Source organism: Geotrypetes seraphini, chromosome 12, assembly GCF_902459505.1.
Source record: "Geotrypetes seraphini chromosome 12, aGeoSer1.1, whole genome shotgun sequence".
NCBI lineage: Eukaryota > Metazoa > Chordata > Amphibia > Gymnophiona > Dermophiidae > Geotrypetes > Geotrypetes seraphini.
In genome coordinates, this window is record NC_047095.1 from 55,223,794 (window position 1) to 55,245,936 (window position 22,143).

Sequence of the window (22,143 nt, forward strand, 5' to 3'; positions counted from 1 at the left end):
GGATTGTATGCTAGGAGTATGTTTTCATTTGGGGATACCCTTATCTCATTCACTCCATGGTTTTAGGTGGATCATTTCCTGTGCTTATTTGCCTAAATACAGGTTGTGGGATACAATTTGCTTTATATGTTTTTGGCTTTTCTTTGCAACAGTGATATATAAATACAGTGGACTGTCAGCTATCCGGCACCCATGGGTTTCTGGTTGCTTGAGAGTTACTGTAAAAATAGTTTTGTCTTCCTTCCCAACTTACTCTATCATCACCCCACTTGTAGGTCCAGCTTCAGTTCTTCACTTTTCTCTCGGTTCATAGTCTAAAGCGCACGAGGACAAAGGCGCGCAGACAACTGAGCGCAGGACTTAATCGCGCCGAAGAAAAACCTTATTTTAAAGGGCTCTGACAGGGGGTGTTGGTGGGAACTCCCCACTTTACTTAATAGAGATCACGCTGGTGTTGGGGGGGTTTTGGGGGGTTGTAATCCCCCTCATTATACTAGAAACTTAACTTTTTCCCTGTTTTTTAGAGAAAAAGTTAAGTTTTCATTATAATGTGGGGGGTTACACCCCCCACACCCTCCCAACATGGCAGCATGAGGCAGCGCGATCCCTATTCACACACCCCTTCAGAGCCCTTTAAAACACGGGTTTTCTTCGGCGCGATTAAGCCCTGTGCTCAGTTGTCTGCGCTCGGTTGCTGGCGCGCCTTTGTCCTCGCGCGCTTTTGACCTGTCACCCTTTCTCTCCCCCCCCTTCTCTACCCCCTTCCTGAAGCAGCAGAGCCGGTCCTGACAATACCCTCCCTCACTCACCTGATGCAGTAGCAGCAGCCAGCGAGCAGAGGAAGCTCCAGTAAACAGACAACTTCTTGTCAGCCCCAGCAGGGCCTTTGCTGCTGATGCCTCTGGGGCTGGAGGGAGGAGGTGGGGTTTTGTGTTAGGAACACGACTTTGAACGTTGTCTAAGGAGCACAGGAGACAATCTTTTTTTGCCGACAGTTTTTTTTGCTGGTTGGTTGAGAGTGCCAGTTAACTGAGTTTTGGTTAACTGAGATTCTGCTGTAATCACCATAAAGAGTTCCTTTCCTTTCTTTGTTCTTTGGAAGCTGTTGTAGGCAGCCCATCTATATTTCTTTTTAAATCTTATTGACAATATTCCCGGTCTACAATGATGCTGCAGGAAGGGTTGTGAAATTACCTTGTTCTACAGAATCACTAGGAGAGGCCAGGATCCTGGTCGGGGCATTCTGATTACATTCTGTATTGATCAAGCAGCAGGAGAAAAGAGTGTCACCTGTGTCCTCCTCTTCTGCAATCCTGGAGAAAGCTGCTTTGAACAACACAGTTGAAAGGAATTGGTTCCTGGAGAAAGGGGGGGGAGCTGATGCAGTGTAGCTCTTCTTTTCCTCCTCCCAACCTATCAGTTAAGAGGCAAAGGAAATCAGCGTTTGGATAAGAGGTACTCTGACTGCTTAGAGAATGGTATGAAGGGGAGAGGAGACTGAATGAGCAAGTATGGAGGGGAAAGATGGAGTAAGAGCATGTGCAGATGAAGAATTAGTACTGGGAGAGCTGTAGGTTTTGTAGTATGGAGAATGTGAAGAGTGAATGAAGATATTGGATGTGACGATGTGTGGATAAGGTACTAAGTAGAGTGTGTGTGGGAAGGAGGGGTTCTGGGAAATTTGAGTGAGAGGATCAGGGGGCTGTTAGGTATAAGGCAGGGGTCTCAAAGTTCCTCCTTGAGGGCCGCAATCCAGTTGGGTTTTCAGGATTTCCGCAATGAATATGCATGAGATCTATGTGCATGCACTGCTTTCAATGCATATTCATTGGGGAAATCCTGAAAACCCGACTGGATTGCGGCCCTCAAGGAGGGACTTTGAGATCCCTGGTATAAGGGAATCATTCCTCCCCTTTCTCTACTTCAATCATCTCCACACCTTCTTTGTTGCCCCCATCCCCTGCTCCTTGTGCTTGAAATCCCTGCTTTATTCCCATGTTCTGCGATCCTTTCTCCCCTATCTCCAAAATGTCATATTCTCTTGTCCTGTGTACCCTTTCTAGTACTGGTCACTATCCCTTTTCCTCCTAAAAAGAGCCAAATAAAGTAGCTGTTCACACAAGAAATGTCAGAAAATAGCTTCTTTAGTAAGGTCAAAACCAAAACAACAAAATATACAGATTTATTGACAGGCTTCTTAATTGCTGCAGATTTTTGAAATCTCTACAACAGAATTTGCAAATGCTTGGCGCAAATGTGATACAAGGAACTGGGAGCTGTGCTATTGATATAAAGTTTGGTTTAAAGATAGTCTGCACTTAAGAAATATCAGGCCGCTAAAAGATTTCCATGCTTGCTGAGCATGATTTCAATTAGTCAATTAGCACACCTTGGAATATTGCTGCAAATCGAATCTCGGTGGCAGTACAGCATGTTGTGACCTCATTGCCACTATTTACTGCCTTTCATAATGCACTTACTCTGTATTAAAGAATTTTGACACTGCTTGTTTTTATTTCTAAATCACTTGCCTCCCACTTTCATTTTTGGGCAAGCTTTCCTCTGTACAAGATAGCATTTTCTGTTTACCTGATAAGTGTGAAGCTGCCTCTGAAGCAGCAGTGTTCCTGCACTGGCTAGGAAAATTGCAATAAAGAAAAATGTATAGTATGTATTCCTAGCCCTAGAGCGCTATGAGACAACTTTTTTTTTTTACTTTTAAAAGCCTGTAGGGTCAGTCTTAAGATGGTTTTCTGTTCTCGTCCTTATTAAAGGTTATAAGGCTACCCTAGAAATGAGCTCTGATTTACTGCACTAGGACTGATGCCGAGCAGACAATCTTAACTTAGTAACATCATTAAAGAAAGGGTTTTCTTGTGTTCACTGAAAAGTATAAGATGCTGCCTAAGAAGATCCTTGGACAGATGCAGTGCTGGAAAATTAACTTGATCATTATGGTTGTTTTCTTTTTTTTATCATTTAGTTTGGTGAGTTGGGAGGCTTTGCAGCTATTCAGTCTAAACTCAGTTCTGAGGATATTGAACTTGGGGTAAGCTAAGCTATTTTAATTTTATATTAGAATTTTTTCAAATTGCTTGATTTGTTGTGAACACTAATGTGTTCCAGTATTAAAAAAAAAAAAAAAAAAATCAGGTAAAAAGAAAAAATGTTCATAGTAGGAATAACTATGCCCACATCACGAGAGAATGCAAGATGAAGAAATTACATTAACACTATTATAGTTTTTAAATGGATAAGTGAAGCCTTTCTTTTAGGACAGTCAAGGATGTTTTAGTGCTTGAGCTTCCGGGTTTGTTCTGGTATTTAACTAATGCACTTCACCCTGCAGCCTACTGTGACTCAGTGGTACACCAGCTTGATTTTTGAGATCCTGTTTTTATCGCTGTGAGAAGTTGAAATTTTAGTTTCCTTGATTTAAATTACAAATCTAGCTTTGGACATTAATGCTTGAGGGGAAGATACTCCTCTGGTGAGGACCTTTGGGCCATTTGTTTAAGATCCCCCTCCATATTCACAGGTTTAGAATTCACGAATTTGATTATTCGCAAGTCTCTACCACTCCGCCTCCCTCCCATACCTCTCCACACCTTACTTTTAAAGCCTGGTGGTCAAGTGGTGAAGCGGGGCAGGAGCGATCTTCCTGCGCTACTGCCCTGTGCAGAGCAGCAATCAAAAATAGATGCTGTGAGTTCCTGCTGCAGCCTCGCGAGACTGCAGAAACTCACGGCAGCAATTTGTGATTGCAGGAGCGTAGGCAGATCACTCATGCCCCACTTCACCACTAAACCACCAGGCTTTAAAAGTATGGTGTGGAGAGTTCCGGGAGGGAAGTGAGTGTGATTCAGAGTTGGCCCTAAAGTTGTTCACAAATTTTTTTGTTATTCATGAGGAGGCTATGCCCCTAACCCCCCACAGATATGGAGGGGGGAGTGTAGTTGGAATCACAGAGCCTGCTCAACCATTCTGCTGCTAGGATTATCAATAGAGAAACAGAATTGCTGAGACAAAGGAATAATGCATTAGGAGTGTCTGAGAACTTTATAAAGAATAAAGTGGGGAGGGAAAATTAAGAATAGACTGTTGTTATACTGAGTAATATGAGGACCTTATTTTCAATGACCTCCCTGAATGGAGTTTCATTATTTCCAAAAGATTAAATATAATTCAGATGCAATGAGACATCTATATAGACTTCATATATGCAAGCTTGTATGACATAATTGCTGTTTTAATGCTAGGCTTGAATAAATTTAATCCCTCCCTCCCAAAAAGTGTGTATTTTAAAACTTGTATATAAAATGAGCACATGATCACCAATGCCAGCTGAAAGCATTTGACACTGGCTGAACTCTGTGAAATAATGGAGGTATTATTTCATTATTGTCCAAAATAGCTCTTTTGGGAGGAAGTTTGAACGTTTTAGAGGTTTCATTTTCTTGATCTGATGATTATTTGGGGAGTTTAGTCAGGAAAAAATCAGGTCATGTTTGGTTGTTTAACTCCCCTGCCCCTCAAAAGGAAAAAAAAAAAAATCATTCCTCCTTGGTGACTAGAAAGAAAAAATGCCATCTAGGTCCATAGTCTTGGTTTGTTACACTGGAAATGCAGCAGCAGCAGCCTTCAAGCTTTATGACTGGTGATGCTGATGACCTTTTAAATTGTGACTGCATTTGTAATAGTATGATGGCCACACAGCAGATGCTTAAATGCTGCTTTCTGCGTTCACAGTAAGAAGATGTATTGGAACTGGTACAAAGTGACACAGTAAATTATAATTAATGATGTAAAGAGACAAGATGTTCACTATAAAATCCAGCCTTTTTTTTCTTACCTTGTAGCCAGGTTCCATGTGAACATCCATCCAGCCCCCCAGTTTAAATATTCCTTGTGTGTATCCTAAGTAAGATTTTATTGACATGATTTTCTTCCTCTTAAATTTTGGTCTACATAGGGTATTTTTATTTCAGACTTGGCTCTTATGATTTGTATGGTCCCCATACAGTCATTCTAATTTTGTTTTATTTAGTGTCAAAGGTGCGCTAAAATTAATCCAGCGGAACAAACCAAGAGGCCTGGTTTACAAAGGTCTTTCTCCCATTTTCTGTCTCTGTGGATGGAGATCTTGACAAATCAGACCTTTAATGAAAAATTGTGTGATCTTCAGTTAGAACAGTTTCTGAAAGACACTGAGAATAAACAGTCTTGAATGGAATATAATGTAATATGCCCTGCCCTGCAATAATGATTAAACAACTACAGACAATTCAGAATATAGCTCTGAGACTCGTCTATTCATTGAAAAAACATGATCACATTACTGAGGCATTCATCAATTCTCATTGGCTTCCAATCCAGGAAAGAATACAATTTAAATTCTACTGTATACTATTTAAAACTATAAATGGAAACAGCCCAACCTACCTAAACGACCGCCTCATCCAAACCACCTCTACCAGGCATAGAAAAACACACACCCCATTCACTTACCCCCCAATCAAAGAAGTAAAATGGAAAAAACTATACAACGGACTACTGGCCACTCAGGCAGCGAAGATAGACAACCAGGTCTCCAACCTATTGACAACAACCCCAGACTACAAGAGGTTCAGAAAGGAAATAAAAACTATACTCTTCAAGAAATCTCTTAATAAAGCTTAATACCATGATAAAGCTTAACCCCCCTCTTACCATCCCCTCCCTAACCCCAGATCCTACTTTTCCCTCTCTTGGAAACCTTCTCTGATCTAACGTTGTAACCCTTCTTCCATAACTCTTTTTGTAATCCGCTTTGAACCGAAAGGTAATGGCGGAATAGAAATCTGTAATGTAATGTAATATGACGAAAAGAAAAGACTGCAGATGTGATATACAAGGCACAAAGTCTTTTATTGGTAAAGATACAATGTAGCAATCTAAACAGTGGTTCTCATATATGAAGAGACAGGACCCGTTTCGGAAAACACACCTTCCTCAGGGGTCCGGGATGTTCTGATATACTCACGTAGAGAACCTTGTATAAAAATCAAAAAACATCACCACAAGTAATCCATGAAAGACAGGCGACATGGCGCTCCTGTCCTGATGCAACTGTACATGTGTGTATCATAATATCCCAGACCCCTGATCAATGTTCCCTCTAAGCTGTGCGCTTGTGCGCGCACACACAACTTGCCGAACCTGCGCACACAAATTAAAATAGCGCGCACAAAAAAATAATTTTTGCCTAAAATGATTTTCACTGCTAAAATAAAATGTTGCAGAAGACCAGCTGTTCCGATTTCCCATTTATCACATTTATTGAAGTGCTATAATATAAGAACATAAGAAACGCCCTCACCGGATCAGACCGAGGTCCATCTAGTCCGGTGATCCGCACACGCGGCGGCCCATTTAGGTACTCCTTTTTGGAGACCTGGATTTACCGTATCCCTCAATATGATATGCAAGAAGTTGTGCATCCAACTTGTGTTTGAATCCCAGAACAGTAGTCTCCTCCACAACCTCCTCCGGGAGTGCATTCCAAGCACCCACCACTCGCTGTGTGAAACAGAACTTCCTGACATTTGTCCTAAACCTGCTGCCACTCAGTTTCAGGCTATGTCCTCTTGTCCGTGTCACATCAGAATATTTTAGTAATGCTTCTTTTTGGTCTATTTTATCAAATCCTTTTAATATTTTAAAAGTCTCTATCAAATCTCCTCTTAGTCTTCTCTTCTCAAGGGTAAACAGCCCTAGCTTCCTGAGTCGATCTTTGTAGGTCAAATTTTCCATTCCTTTGATAAGTTTTGTGGCTCGCCTCTGCACTTTTTCCAGCAGAGTTATATATTTTTTAAGGTATGGAGACCAGTGTTGGACACAGTATTCTAAGTGCGGTCGGACCATTGTTCTATAAAGTGGCATTATAAATTTTAAGTCATTCACGTGATTCCGTTATCTTTGGCAGTTGAACTTGACACGTCACGTGCCCCATAGGGCCATAGCCTATGGCCCATAGGATATGAAACACTTCCGATTCTTTGACTTCCTGAAGTTCTGCCATATTGTTTATTTCATGGAATCGTAGTGTGCAGCATGGTACTGCGGTTGTATAACTGTATTCGTTTATTAAATTGCAACCAGATATAACTCTTAAAATGTCTAAACTGCGAATGGTGAAAAGTGTAAATCGCAAGAGGTCTGAATGGCTTGAAGAAATTGTTGAAACGGAGACACCGGAATCTCGAAATACAATGCGTGTTCGACTGTGTGAAATATTTACTTATGATGAAGACGATGGAGTTGTGTGTCGTTATTGTCAAGATGCCAAAGCAATTGGAAAGTTCTCTACTGGAAAAATATGGGATGATGTTTGGAAACTGGATTTTCTGAAACGCCATCTATCAAGTAAATCTCATACCGATAGTATTAGGAAACTCAGAAGTAAAAATCCGAATTTAAGAGGGAGACTGGTTAACATGTTGCTTGAAAGCCCAACCAAAAAAGAAAACAGGCAAATTAGTAATGAACGGAAGCGTTCCAGTCCTGATGAAATTAAGGTTCTTGTCGACAGTGTTGTGCTGGCCATTAAGATGAATATCTCAATGCTCTCTGTTCAAGATATCAATGAGCACATGGCGAAGTATGTTAATATACCTGATAGCTGGAGAAGCAAAAACCATGCGTTTGAATTTCTTGAAATTATCAATGGCATCGTGCAAGATGATCGTATGGCAGATATTAAATTAGCAACGTATCATACGTTAACTGTTGATGAAAGCACAAACATTCTGTCAACAAGTACTTAATACTCTACTTTAAGTATCGGCCAATCAATTCAAATGAGTATAGGACATCATTTGGTGGGATGCTACAGTTGGAAGCATATGATGCTACATCAATAGTAACAGCAATTAGACATTCCGCATTTAGTGCAGCAACATTGTGTTGCACATCAGGAAGATTTGGGACTTTCTGATTCATGGAAAGAAGTAAAATTGATGAAAGAAGTAGAAACTGTAATGAGAACTGTGTACACGGTGTTCTGTCGGTCTTCTACTAAACGATGCAAATTTCAAGAAATAGCAGATGCATCTGAATGTGAATCAATTGCTTTCAGACCTCTGAATGAAGTGTGCTGGTTATCTAGACACTTTGCACTTAAAGCAATTATTCAAAATTATGATCCCCTGTTAAAATATTTTGAAGAAGACAAACATAATGATCCTATTGCAAAGTACTGCTATAAGAAGCTGAACAGTGAACAATTTCATATTACACAAAGTTTTGAATGGTGTCTTATCAGAACTGGCTTCCTTAACCATGGCATTTCAAATACGTGGTTTGACACCATTGGAAGCTTATCCTCTTGCACAGGGTAAATTGAACAAACTTCGAATGCAATACTTAGGCGACAAGGTTAAGTGGAGTGATAAAGTCAACAGTCTTCTTGACAACAGGATGAAGTCTGGAGAAAAAGATTCAGTGGATACTAATTCCATATTAACCTTCATCAACATCCTATGTTTGCATCTGCTTTTGACTGTAGAGCAATATCACAATGTGACTTTGACTTCAGAAATGGACATATCAGATCTCTTTGTTTAAAGTATAAACAATTTCTTCCGGAGGAAAGTGTTATTATTCAGCAATACAAATTCCTTGTTGTAGAAAAAATCAAAAGCAATCTGATAAACAGCTTTCCAGATATGACGAAATTTGTATTTCAGAATAATCAATTTGCAGATTTAGCAAAATTGATGGACATTGGTGCCACATTCTTAGCATCTAGTTCAGATTGTGAGCGTGGTTTTAGTCTAATGAACAATTTGAAGACTGTTGCTGTCCCTGTCCCATTCCTGTAAGCTCTGCTTTAACCACACAAGCCTAAAATACTTATGATTTTAAAATGTTTGAGGCTTGTGCAGATGAGGACAGAGCTTGCAGGAATGAGGCAGGGACAGGCAAAGGACGGGGAAAAATTTGTCCCTGTGTCATTCTCTATTCTAGATGTCACAGGAGGTTCTTACTCCTCATTCCACTGCTATGATTAAAATAATATTAATTGCTCTTCTTTCCAGGCAGTGTCTGCACTGGTTCAGCCTTTTGGAGGATGTGCCGAATACCTCAACTCTTCTACTGTACAGGTAACCCACAGTTGCTCAAGTTTCTTTAATAAACCCTGCATTGTTTATAGTTAGAACTGTTGTTTTACCACAAGGGAGATTGTCACTCTCTTGCAAAAAGACTGATGGGTTGGGCTCTCTCTCTTTTTTATTTTTATTTTTTTGTAGCCCATGCTGGACCCTGTCATTCATAAAATGATTCAGTATGTTCAAAATGTGGAAGAGAAGGACCTTAAAGACAAGGTAATAACTATTTGAAAGACTGTTGGACCTTTAATCCTGAATTTCTTATCCACACGTGATCAGCTGACAAAATTTACAATTTGAAGGTAGTAATAAAGCACTGTAATCTTACAAAACCTGAGTATTTTTTTGAATTTAGGGCACAATTCTTGCTCTATCGGCTAGCTTAAAAATTCTTTACTTTTTCTTTGAAATGTCTTTGTTCAAGAAGTATAATGCAAGTTCTCCATTCACAAGGATAGTTAAATAGAGGAGGTATGGCCTTACTTACTGGCAAGTTCAAGTTTCAAGTTGTCAGTAAGTAAGGCCATACCTCCTCTATTTAACTTTATTACTATCTTCAAACTATCCAAGTTTATTAAAATTTTGATTAAACACGAATCAAGATTTCGAAGCATTTTACAAGTTATATTAAAAGGAGGGAAACATAATTTGACAGATTTCCACTGAACAAACATTTGACTAACAGAAACAGGTAGGAAAGGTGGGAGAACTACAAATTTAAAGAAAAGAATACAAAAAAGGGAGACCACAATAGGAAGGGGAGGCAGTTAGTGCATTAAAGAATAAAAATAATAGGATAAAACAGACAGAGGCTCAAAACATTTCAAAGCATAAAGAAATTGTTGAAGGAACCCATGTTGGTCCCACATTTTGGGATTTTTATCAGACAACTAGATAAAATGCAGGGCTTAAATAAAATAGCCATAATGTTTTACATTTTCCGCTGCTACTATTACTTATTTCTATAGCGCTAGTAGACATATGCAGCACTATGCATCAAAGCATAGAGAGACAGTCCCTACTCAGAAGAGCTTACAAGCTAGTCAAGACAGACACCTAGAGAAGAAGGTGCATCTATACACAGTGCTCAGGGGGAATTACAGAGGGAATGATAAGAGAGATATTGGTGCTTAGCAGGTGGGCTGGAGTTTTGAATTGGAATTGAAATTGTCCACTGCCTGCTGTCACTTTTTTTTGGGGGGGAAAAAAAGCCACAAACTTATGTAATCTCTTTCCATATAGATGAATCGGAGTGCTGTCTCCAGCCAGTTTCCCACATGTGGTCCTGGGAGCCTTAGAACAGTAGGAATGCATAGCCCAAAAGTCTCAAATTCTCACTCACATTTAGCACTAAGTACCCAATTTGAAGTTTCATGTCTGCCCCACAAACCAGTTTATTTGAACTAACGTTCCCTTTGTGTGTGTTTAACAGGCTCTTAAAACATGTGCTGTTTGTACACTGGAGATGAAAAGTCTGCTTTACCAGATCTAGTTTTATAAGCACTGAACTAAATACACTTGGTTACTTGGACAAGAACTGCGCCATAAATATGGTGTAATTCCAGAATAAACATGGACGATGAGAGGAATGGCTGGATGTTAGTTCAGCTTCTCCACCACATCAGAGAATAATCTTTAGTTTTAGTACTAGTAGTAGGAAGAAGGAGGCAGATGCTGTCATATATGTCCCTGTATCTGTAAAACATTATTGATTACACCCCTGAGGGTTAGGATTCTAGTGGCTGCAGAAGGAAATGCTCTTTTCTACATACACCCCAGATTCCATTAATGGCACTTAGGCGCCCGATTCCATGCCCAGTTATAGAATAGAGTCAGTTACATGCATAACATAATTAGTAGATTGGCACTTAATGCCAATTATCTGTACTTATCTTACTTATTTATTTATTCAATTTTCTATACCATTCTTCCAAGAGAGTTCAGAATGGTTTGCATGAATTCAGGTTCTCAAGCATTTTTCCTTGTCTGTCCCAGCGGGCTCACAATCTATCTAATGTACCTGTGGCAATGGGGAGATTAAGTGACTTGCCCAGGGTCACAAGTAGCAGTGTGGGTTTGAACCCACAACCCCAGGGTGCTGAGGCTGTAGCTTTAACCATGTGCCACACACTCCCCATCTGCAAATAACAAATACTACCGTATTTTTCGGACCATAAGACGCACTTTTTCCACCCCCAAAAAGGGGGTGCGTCTTATGGACCGAATACATCACGTGCACACTCCCCCCCTCCCCCGGTACCTTTTTTAAGTGGCAGTGGTCCAGCGTGGTCTCCTGCTGGACGGCTGCCTCTATGCAGAGCGACGCACAACGCAGGAGTGCGACCTTTGCACTTCCTGCCTGGTCCCGCTCTGCTCTGTGATTGGCTGCAGTCAGTTACTGCACTATTATTTATCAGTTACACCACTATTATTTATTGCCTATTAAAAAAAAAAAAAAAAGCTTGATGTAAACAGAGTGCCTAACTTCTCTTGTGTGCAACTGTGAAGGGCCATTAATATGAGAGGAGCAGGGGCACATCGGGGACATTCCAACTATTCTTCTGTGCGCTTTATAGAATAATTGCATTTATGGTTTACTTGCCCAGCTGCTGCTTTCTAGGTACCAACGTTTACACCTGCCACAGACATGGACATGAGTGGTCATGCCTAGAGTTTGGTGTATACCTGCAGACTTCTATAAGTTTCAAGTTTATTAATTCTTGATATCCTGCAAATCGTGTGACAACTAAGCGGCTTCAATAAAAAGGATACTAATAACTGATAATATTTAAAAAATAAAACTTAAGCAATAAAAATTATAAAAACAGAGGGTGACGCAAAGGGATAGAGGGAAGAAATACAATATACAGTATAATAGAAAAGCGAGGGTAGGGTAAAACACAAGATGTGAGGAAGATCTATATCTTCGACTGGTATGATTGGTATTACTGATTATAGGAATTGATGCTTATAAATAAGCATCGGAAAATAAAAAAGTTTTGAGATCTTTCTTCAGAGTAAGGAGTGAGGTCTGAAGCTTGAGATGACTTGGAAGAGTGTTCCATAGTTCTGGAACCTGAACTGAAAAAAATCGAATTACATATAGAGTCCAGAAAGATTTCTCAAGAAGTAGGAACTGTTAGACGATTTTGATTTAAGGATCTTAACGTTCGAGCGTGAGTGAGTATAGGCTGTTAAAAGTTTACTAAGGAATAATGGGGTGTCAGTGGAACGGATTTTGAATACTAATAAAATTTTATAAGTAATTCTATGAGATATAGGTTACCTGTGAGCCAATTTGATTGTATTTTTTATGTCCTGTTATAAATTTAATAGTGTTTTTTGAATCAATTAAAGTCTTTTAAATTCTTTTACATGTAAACCCTTATAGTGAATTGCAATAGTCCAGTCAATTAATGACCAGAGCATAGACCAAAACGTTTATAGCAGAGGGATGAAGTAAAGAATATATGGATCATATACGACGTAAATTATAAAAACAAGTTTGTACAACCAAAGAGATTTTTGTTTTAAAAGAGAGAGAGGAGTTCAAGATAAATTCAAGGACCCACATCGCGGTAATCAGGGAGGGACTGGGGTATCATTTAATAGAATTGTACGTAGGGTAGAATTTGTTAGTCTCCCAAAGAGTAGAGTTTTAGATTTTGAAGGATTGATCATTAGATTGTTTTCAGCAAGACAGGCTGTTAGGTATTCCAGTTTCTTGTTAATGCTACTGAAATTAGCATTATCTAAAGCAGGGGTGCCCACACTTTTTGGGCTTGCGAGCTACTTTTAAAATGACCAAGTCAAAATGATCTACCAACAATAAAAATGCTAAACATATATATATTTATTTATTTATTTATATATATATATACACACACACACACACATATATATATATATATATATATACACACACCGAGTGTACTTTGTATTTATGTTCAAATATTTTTTTTATTATACAGCCCCCCTCCCCCGAAGGCCTGACCCCCCCCTGAAGGTCTGCACATTCCCCCTCAAAGGTTGACTCCCCCCCTGAAGGTCTGCACATTCCCCCTCAAAGGTTGACTCCCCCCATGAAGGCCTGCACTACCCCTTGAAGGATTGCACTCCCCCCCCCCCAAAGCCTACCCTCCCCACATCCATTTACCTAATTCCAGCAGGGAGCAGTCTGCAGAGAGGTTCGCTGGTACTTTAGCGATCCTTGCAGGTTGCCATAGGCCTCAGGAGCTGTCTTCCTTCTGCCCCAAGCCTGTCTCTGACTTAGAGGAGGGGCAAGACCACGGCAGAGGGAAGACAGCTCCTGAGGCCTATGGCAACCTGTAAGAATTGCTAAAGTACCACCTGCCACCGGCCATCTCCCATTCGTCCCCTTTGGAGATCCCCACAGGAATAAGGAAGTTAAATTAATAGAATACTTAGGCACAGAAAAACAAAGAAATACTTCCAAGAACTGCCCCATAAGAACTGCCTGTCACAATGCTCATTAGTGGAACTGAATAAAAGACAAGTACAATGGATTTAGAAGGGGGACGATCCACCCGGGTGCACAGCTTGGAGGGGTGCACAGCCGGCCAGGTCCGGGTCATCCTGCCTTTCTTTTCCCCCGGTCCACGCTCGGGGCTTGCGCCTGCCTGGTCCCGCGCCGACGCTCGAATGGTGCTGTCAACTCCCGCGAGTCTCGCAATAACCAACAGCACCATTTGGGCGGCGGGTGCGAGCCCCGTGCGCAGACCGGTGGAAAGGAAGGGCAGGAGGACCCGGACGGCTGTGCATCCCTCCAAGCCGTGCACCCGGGGCGGGGGCAGACCGCCCCACCTCGGTACGCCACTGATTGGGAGGCCAATTTTGGGGGTTTTAAAATTGTATATCGGGCAGCATTAGGCCTCGCTCTTACCTCAATCATTACAGGCGCTTCTATTTCTTGTGATGCGCTGAGCTCCGTCCCCCACCGACCTTCACCCCCCCCTTCCAGCACTCTGATTGGCCAGCGTTCTTTAAGAGGCGGGCCAGTCAGGAGGGGAAAAAAAGAGAAGGGAAGAAGGGAACCTGCTGTGCGATCGACTGGGGTCGCCTGAGCGAACGACCTGTCGATCGCGATCGACGCGTTGGGCACCCCTGATCTAAAGGGTCAATAGGAGATCATATTTGGATGTCATCAGCGTAAACAAATGTTGTGATTTGGCGCAACTCCGCTGTTCTAGAGTACTAGCTTAGTGCCCAGTTTTTTAGGCTCGTAACTTTAGAAGTCATTGATAGAATTTCTACCACCACAGTGTCTTGCTGCCTTCCTTCCTGACTCCCTCTTAAAAAACAGTTGCTTTACCTTCTTGCCATGCTTATTTGATTTTATTGAGACACCATTGATGATATTTTTTTCTGCCACCAGAGGCTGGTTAGTATTCCAGAACTTTTGTCTGCTATTAAACTACTGTGTATGCGCTTCCAACCAGACCTGGTAACCATAGTGGATGACTTGCGACTGGATATTCTGTTGCGCATGCTGAAATCGCCCCACTTCAGTGCAAAAATGAATTCACTGAAAGAAGTAAGTTTTGAATCTTTTTTTTTTTTTTTTCTTTTTTTTTTTCCCCCAACGTTTTTGGAGGCGATGGTGATAAATCTTAGTACTGAGAAGGCTTTCTGCATTCTGTGGCCTTCTTTCAGTAAATGTAATCACACAATACTCTCTTTTACGAATGCGTAGCGCAGGTTTTAATGCCGGCAGCAGTGGTAACTGTTCCGACGCTCATAGAATTTCCCACGAGCATCGGAGCAGTTACCGCTGCTGCTGGCGCTAAAATCTGTAGTATATTCTTTCTTGCACCTCACCCAAGTCAAGAGTCACTAACAATACGGGTCACTTAAAAAAAGATATCCTGATTTTGTTCTTAAATCTCAGTGAGATACATCTAGGGTTATCAGATTTTACGTCAGTAAAATCCGGACCCTTAGACATGTCCACCCATCCCCGCCCCCACTGCCCGTTCGTTGGGCAGGAAGACATGCGTGGACGCCCCCTCCCGATGCGATTTCTTTTCAAAACCCGGACAGACCCCCGGACAGGTCCTCAAAAGGAGGACATGTCTGGGGAAATCCGGCCGTCTGGTAACCCTAGATACATCAGTTCACTTGCTTGCTTACCTCCCACTAACTGTGGGGTTTTGCCCTCCTAGGAAGACTTAATGCTCTCCTATCCCACCCACAGGCTCTGTGGTGTTGCTCCCAAGTAATCAGCATAAGTTAAGGGATATAAGCATAGGAATCGAAGCCTTATTAAAGCTGTTTCTCCCGTGCCACTGTCTGTATTGCCACTGCTAGATCTGTGTGCCATCACTTAACTTATTCTTTATCCAGCTAGACCAGTCCACATCAGTTAGTTTTACTTCCCCTCCTTATCCCCAACCAGCAGATGGAGGTAGAGAAAGAACCGACAAATATTGGTGACATTACAGCTTTGGTTGTACTCTTGAAAGGCAGTATTTCAAGACTCACATAATAGCAGGTGTAGGCTGGAGCTCATCATATCTCTCTGACTCCAGCAGATAGTGAATGTTGATCTGACGTAGCTGTTTGTATTTTTGTTTTTTTTATTATTTTTTTCTTCTGGCCAAATCCCACAGTGCCAGACTCTAGCCAGTGGCTAGCAGGTCGAGTCCCTTATCTGCATCTGTCTCCTAGGGTTTGGCCCACAGGTAACTAACTCCTTGATTGAATAAGGGTGCACTTTGCTCTCTTTTTTTTGGACGAGTTTCTGCTTGTGGGCCAGGGCCTCTGAGGCTCTGGAACAGGCCAGTGGGGTTAGTCTTTCCCCCCCTCCCCCCCATACAAAAAATCCTCATTCCTTCCCCCGTCTCTCTAAAGGTTCACAAAAAAAAGCCGCTTGCTGCCTAAAGTTTGGTACTCACACACAAAAAAGTAAAAGTCAGCAGTCCCTCTGTGTTGCTCCAGCTCTGTGGCATTTGGCCGGGCCTACTCAGAGATATCCCACCTTCAGGAATAACTAGGGATGCATGAACCTGCAGGCTTATAATGCAGTGGCCATTGGGTTCCCATGTCTGCTGATTAGGCTTCCCTTGACAGTGGGGTGAGGTCTTCAGAGATGGCTACACCTGACCGTAGAACTTCCTGTTGGCTGGTCAGTGGCTCAGGAGCAGACTTTGGGCTCGAAGCAAGATGCCAAGACTGCATGGCTTTTCACAAGAGAGGCAACCATTTTGAATTCTAAGCATGTAGCTCCTAGGGAGACCCAGGAGTTATGGGCCTTATCTTTTGGGAGGCATAGGAGAGCTAATTTCAGGCCCCACATGTACTGATCCTCCTGGTGACAGGGCCTGGTGTGGGCATTGGGGCACAAGTTATTAGCTGCCATATCTAATGGGCTGGATTGGGCTCTGACTACTTGGAGGAGAACTGAACTGCTCCCCCATCATCTATAGGAATCCCAGTACACCTATCTTTTTAAAGTTGAGATCACTGTTCATTGTAGAAAGAAATGGGAGTATAATATTGTCACATTTTCTGGCTATTGCTGTAGGTAACCAAATTAATAGAAGACAGCACTTTATCCAAATCTGTGAAGAATGCAATTGACACAGATCGATTACTAGACTGGCTAGTAGAAAACTCTGTTCTTTCAATAGCATTGGAAGGTGAGCATATACCTCCTTGGAACTTGCTAGGATTTGAATGAATTAAGAAATCTCTGCTGAGTTTTTTATTTTATTTTTTTGAACTGAAACATATAGCTATATAATAAAATGCTAAGCACACATGCGCACTCTTACCGCGTGTTTCCCTGATCTGTTGGGCTGTGGCAGGTAAGAGTATGCATGCGCATGTCTAAGGACCAGCGGCAGGTAACACGCGACTCCCTCCCCCCCCGCCGCTGATCCTACCCGGCACACCACTAAGACGTGGCAAAGAAAATTAGGCCAGTAGAAGACCGCGAAGCAGCGTGTTTACTGTGCCTGGGACGCTGCAGGAGCTGTGAGGTTTGTCGGCCGTCGGCTGGGAGGGTCAACGGGGGTTTCTGGTGTGCCGGGTAGGGTCGGCGCAGGGGGGGAGAGGTTTAAAAACATGCTGCTCAGGGGGATGGGAGGCAGGCAGGCTGGCTGCCATTGGGGGGGGAGTGTTTCAATGGAAACATGCTGCTCAGGGGGATGGGAGGCAGGCAGGCTGCCATCGGGGGGGTGGGGGTTTCAATGGAAACATGCTGCTCAGGGGGATGGGAGGCAGGCAGCCAGGCTGGCATTGGGGGGATGGGGGGGTTTAATGGAAACATGCTGCTCAGGAGGATGGGAGGCAGGCAGGCAGACTGGCATTGGGGGGGGTTAAATGGAAACATGCTGCTCAGGGAGATGGGAGGTAGGCAGGCAGGCTGGCATCGGGGATGGGGGTGGGACAAAGTCTGGAAGATAATGATGGGGACATAGGAAGGAGGCACTGGGGGTACTAAGGACATTGGATGCACTGAGGGCACTAAGCAGGACAGAGGCACTGGGGGCACTAAGGACACGGGAAGGAGGCACTGGGGGCATTAAGGACACAGTACGCTGGCACTGGGGCACTAAGGACATAGGAAGGAGGCACTGGGGGCATTAAAGACGCAGTATGCTGGCACTGGGGCACTAAGGACACAGTACAGAGGCACTGGGGGCACTAAGGACATGGGAAGGAGGCACTGGGGGCATTAAGGGAGCATTAAGGACATAGGAAGAGGCACTAAGGACATAGGAAGGAGGCATTGAGGGCACTAAGGACATAGGGAGAGACACAGACAGAAAAAATGACAGACAGACAGGCAGTGTGCAAGGAGAGAGACAAAGAAAAAAAAACCCAGACAGACAGACATCTACTCTAGCACCCGTTAATGTAGTGGGCTTAAAGATTAGTATTACATAATATGTTATCAAAACCTTTTGCTTGCTAATCACATAACCTGTGTTATTTGTTTCATATTAGGTAATATAGACCAGGCACAATACTGTGACCGGATAAAGGGAATTATAGAACTGCTGGGCAGTAAATTGTCTTTAGATGAGCTTACTAAAATCTGGAGAATACAAGTAAGTCAATTTGTTTTGATTTTTTCTTTTTTTTCCATCTGCTATCATAAAATCTTAGAACAGAAATGATTTATTTTTATCAGTTACATTTAGATGTGAGTAATATGCGTACTTCCAGTTTCTAGGTGCATTATGAAATGCAGTAGAATGAAGTTCATGCGTCTGTGTCAGATTTTGGATACCGTCAGCTGAAAAATTAATTTCAGTTTTAGAAATATACAGTAGATTTATGTAGGAGTATGGTTCTCTCCTCTCATAGCCATAGATGTTGTATGTGCTGTATAGAAATGAAGCAAAGGCTTTCAGCTCTCCTCACAAATAACTGAATGGGGCTCTAGTACATGTTCTGACATCTCCAACTTGATCCTCGCTAGTCAGAATGCCAGTTCTGTTACATTGCCTCCGGAATCAATGTGATAGGTGTTTTATCTCAACTTGCGAATCAGGTCTTGCAGAAAGACACATCTTTTTTTTTCCTCTGCTCCTCCCACTTAGCTGAGGAACACAGAGCCCCCTACAGTTTTTATTTGTGCAAGCGAGCATGTGCCGAAGCGCCTTTGATCTGCTCTACTTCTTTTTCTTGTTTTTTTGCTTAAGTTTGTCCTCTTTCAGTGGCTTTGGTGCATTGAGACCTCTTTTGGAGGGGTTCTTGGCCTGGGAAAGGAAACATTTTCCGCGAAGTGGGACTTCAGCGTCACAGAGCAAACTTTGGGTGGACCTGTGGAGCTAGCCTGCTTGGGGTCCATGCCCCTGAAAGCAAGTTTGCCTCCTGACCTTGTAGGAAGCTTAAGCGCAGGCTCTGTATACTCTGAGTAAGAGCCCCTGGGGTTTCAGGGTGCAGGCTGCATTTTCCCTCATCCGGTTGTGTGGTGAGGTTCTGAGGGGGCGGAGGTGTTGATTTGGGTCCGTCCGACTGGCAGCCTGAAGATCCTGAAGATTGTACTGTTTGGAATTTGTCTAAATCTTCTTCATTGGCCATTTGTGGCGCAAATTTACTGGTGGTGGCCATCTTGGATTTTTATCAATCTTTTTTTCAACTTCTTTTTTCTGCCTCGTAACCCTTCGATTTTGCTAAAAATCATCAGGGATGGACTCCTCAACCCCTATTCAGGTGAATTAATGTGTGGATTATGCTAGACTATCAGCGGAGGAGCATCCATATACCGTGTGCTGCAGTACACCCAGGGAGGAGGGTGGGAGCTTCGGGCTTCACCTCTTCTGGGTCCTCTAAGACTGGGGAGCTGGTGTGGGTCCAGGAAAGGGGTAAAAAATCCCGCTCAGTACCAGTTTTTGACAACGATGTGAAACGCAAGCATGCTGCATCCGGAGACACCTCGTAGGTGTCGTTTGGGATCATTCTGTTGGGTAGTGCTGCCCGATTCAGGGAAAATTTATTCAATTTGATTCAGCCTATTGAATCGACTTTTTAGTTTGATTCATTATTCCTGCCCAATTGGATGTGTTTTGTTTTTATTTTTTCAAAAGTCCTGACAGGTTTATTTTGTAGTCTTTCCACCCACCCTATCCCCCTTGGCCTTCTCCAATCCCATGCCGGCGCTGTGATGTAAACAAAATAAAAAATATTTTTTCTCTCTCTGTTAGGTCCTAGCTCATGCTTGCTGTCTAACACCAGCTTTGGCAGGATACACATTTTAAATCTGACATATTGTAATCACAAAATAGAAAATAAAATTATTTGTTTCTGCCTTCCATTGTCATATCCAACATTTTTCTTTCCCACTATCTACTATCTCTCTCTCTCTGCCTTGTGTCCTGGGTCAAACCTTTCTATTCCCCTCCATGTAGCATCTCTCCTTTCCTCCCCTCCATTATCATGTGCAACGTTTCTTTCTCTCTCCCTATGCACCATCTCTCCCTTTGTCCATGCATGTCTTCCTCTCCTCAACCTTATGAATAATTTCTCCCTCTCACCCTTTGATTTGTCTCTCCCTTCCTTTCCTCCAACCCAATTTTTCCTCCTTTTTCCCCCATGTACAGCATCTTCCCCTCCCCCTGAGCAGCAGCTTTCTTCCTTTCCCACCCATCCTCCTGTGCAGCAGCACCCCCCACCCCATGCATGCTGATCCTCCCACCATGAAACCTGATATACCTCCTAGGCTGCCTAAAGCAGCAGCTGTTCTCTGTATGGGTTGCTTCACAACCTGCCTTGCTAGGGTTTTCCCTCTGCTGTGTCACCAATCATGTAATCAGTGACGCGGCAGAGGGAAGGCCATGAAGCAGCCCATTCAGAGCGCAGCTTCCATTTTTGGAGGCCTCGGAGGTATGTCAGGTTTCACCAGGGTGGGGGTCATGAGGGTCATTGAATTGGTGAGACCCATTTTCTCAGACAACGAATGAATTCACCAAAGTGAATTGGCAAATTGGGCAGCACTACCGTCAGGAGCAATCTTCAACCCCAGTGTGTGACTTTTCCCCAGAATTTGTTCAGCTCATGTGGAGAGCATACCTTACGAACCGGCTCATGTGACACAGCCTCGGGCGCACTGCATGCTTACTGCTCAGGTCCCCAGTGCCCATGTTCCTACGGCCACAGACTGCCTTAGTTAACATACTGATACTATGCTACTTTTATCACTGGATACTGCTTCCATCTTGAATGACACTGATTCCCTTTGTGGAACAGTTAAACAAGATGTCTCAGTTAGCCCTGACCCAGGTGATGACCCCTCTATCCTCTGGCTTTTTAAGTTGGCTTCTGTCCACAGTTTTTTTGTGGATGCCATGAAGGAACTGAAGTTGGAAGGTCAACCTTCCATGTTTCAGTGTACAGTCATGAGCCATTCCAATGCTCTGCCATCCTTTTTTCTGACACACCCGGATCTCATGACTCTGGTTACAGAGCAGTGGGAGACACCAGAGAGTTCTTTCAGATTGACTAACACTATGTCTAAGCTTTATCCTATGGCACCTGAATTTCAGCAGCTGTTGCAGCAACTGAAAGTTGGTACGAAAGGGGCTCAGGTTACCAAGCGCAGGTCCCTCCCTAGTAATGGGGGGGGGGAAGTGATGCTTAAAGATTCCCAGGACTTCAGGATGAATATTGTCTTGAAACTTTTTGAGGTGGCTTCTTCGGGCATTAAGGTGGCGGCAGCTGCCTCCTTTGTGGCACGTGCCTGTCAACACAAGATTGTGGTGGGATCCATCAGCGAAAGAGGATGCCTGCCCCCCAGCTGGTGCTCAAGGGGATGGATTGTGTGGCAGACGCCTAATATGATCTTATAAAGGCTCACAGAACGCTTTGGATCCACCACTGGGCTGGAGATCAACCTATAAGGTGACCCTAAGCAGACTCACGTTTAAGAGACAAATGCTTTTTGGAAAGGAACTAGATGACCTTATGACTAGTGTGGCGCATCATCGTCCTAAATCCCTCCCAAATAACAAGCCTTGATGTACCCCTGGGGGAGTCACAGTAATTTTTGTCCCTTACGTAGGTTTCACCAAACTTCCATGGGCTCATCCATCCAGAGATATTCCCTAAACGTTGCCATTGCTTTGCTATGTCACCTATTATATTGACTCTAGAAGAGATGTAACAGAATGGAAGATTAGGTTCTTACCTTTAGTAATCTCCTTTCTGTTGATCGCCGACGGCGTCAATTCGGCCTGCCCTCTATCTACTCTGATGCTCTTTATTACCTGCATTTTTCTGTCTCGGCTGTTTCTCCTTTCAGGCCTGAGTATCTTCCAATCAGCTGGCTTTGTTCTGTTAGTGTTGGTTCCATGTTGTTGCCATATTCTGGCCTGTTTTTCATGTTGCCTATTTATTAATTGTTTTTTTACGTATTGCAGAGTAGAACAGAATGCTGTTGGTTGTGGTAGGGAAGTTCCCCGTGCCCCCTTTGCGTGTGTGCTTTGTCCAGTGATGATTGTTTGCTTTTGGAATCAACTGTAGGGGG

The 22,143-nt window shown here is 43.0% G+C and overlaps 1 protein-coding gene across 3 annotated transcripts in view; it reads left to right on the forward strand.

The window, feature by feature from the left end:
- The window catches only part of USP24 (ubiquitin specific peptidase 24), a 245,365-nt gene that overhangs the window by 32,665 nt on the left and 190,557 nt on the right, over nt 1-22,143 (forward strand). For all 3 annotated transcript variants that reach the window (XM_033915761.1, XM_033915763.1, XM_033915762.1), the window contains exons 7-12: nt 2,984-3,049; nt 9,078-9,143; nt 9,291-9,365; nt 14,545-14,703; nt 16,693-16,807; nt 18,120-18,223. In XM_033915761.1, coding sequence (XP_033771652.1) covers nt 2,984-3,049; nt 9,078-9,143; nt 9,291-9,365; nt 14,545-14,703; nt 16,693-16,807; nt 18,120-18,223 — 585 coding nt within the window. The remainder of the gene's footprint in view (nt 1-2,983; nt 3,050-9,077; nt 9,144-9,290; nt 9,366-14,544; nt 14,704-16,692; nt 16,808-18,119; nt 18,224-22,143) is intronic.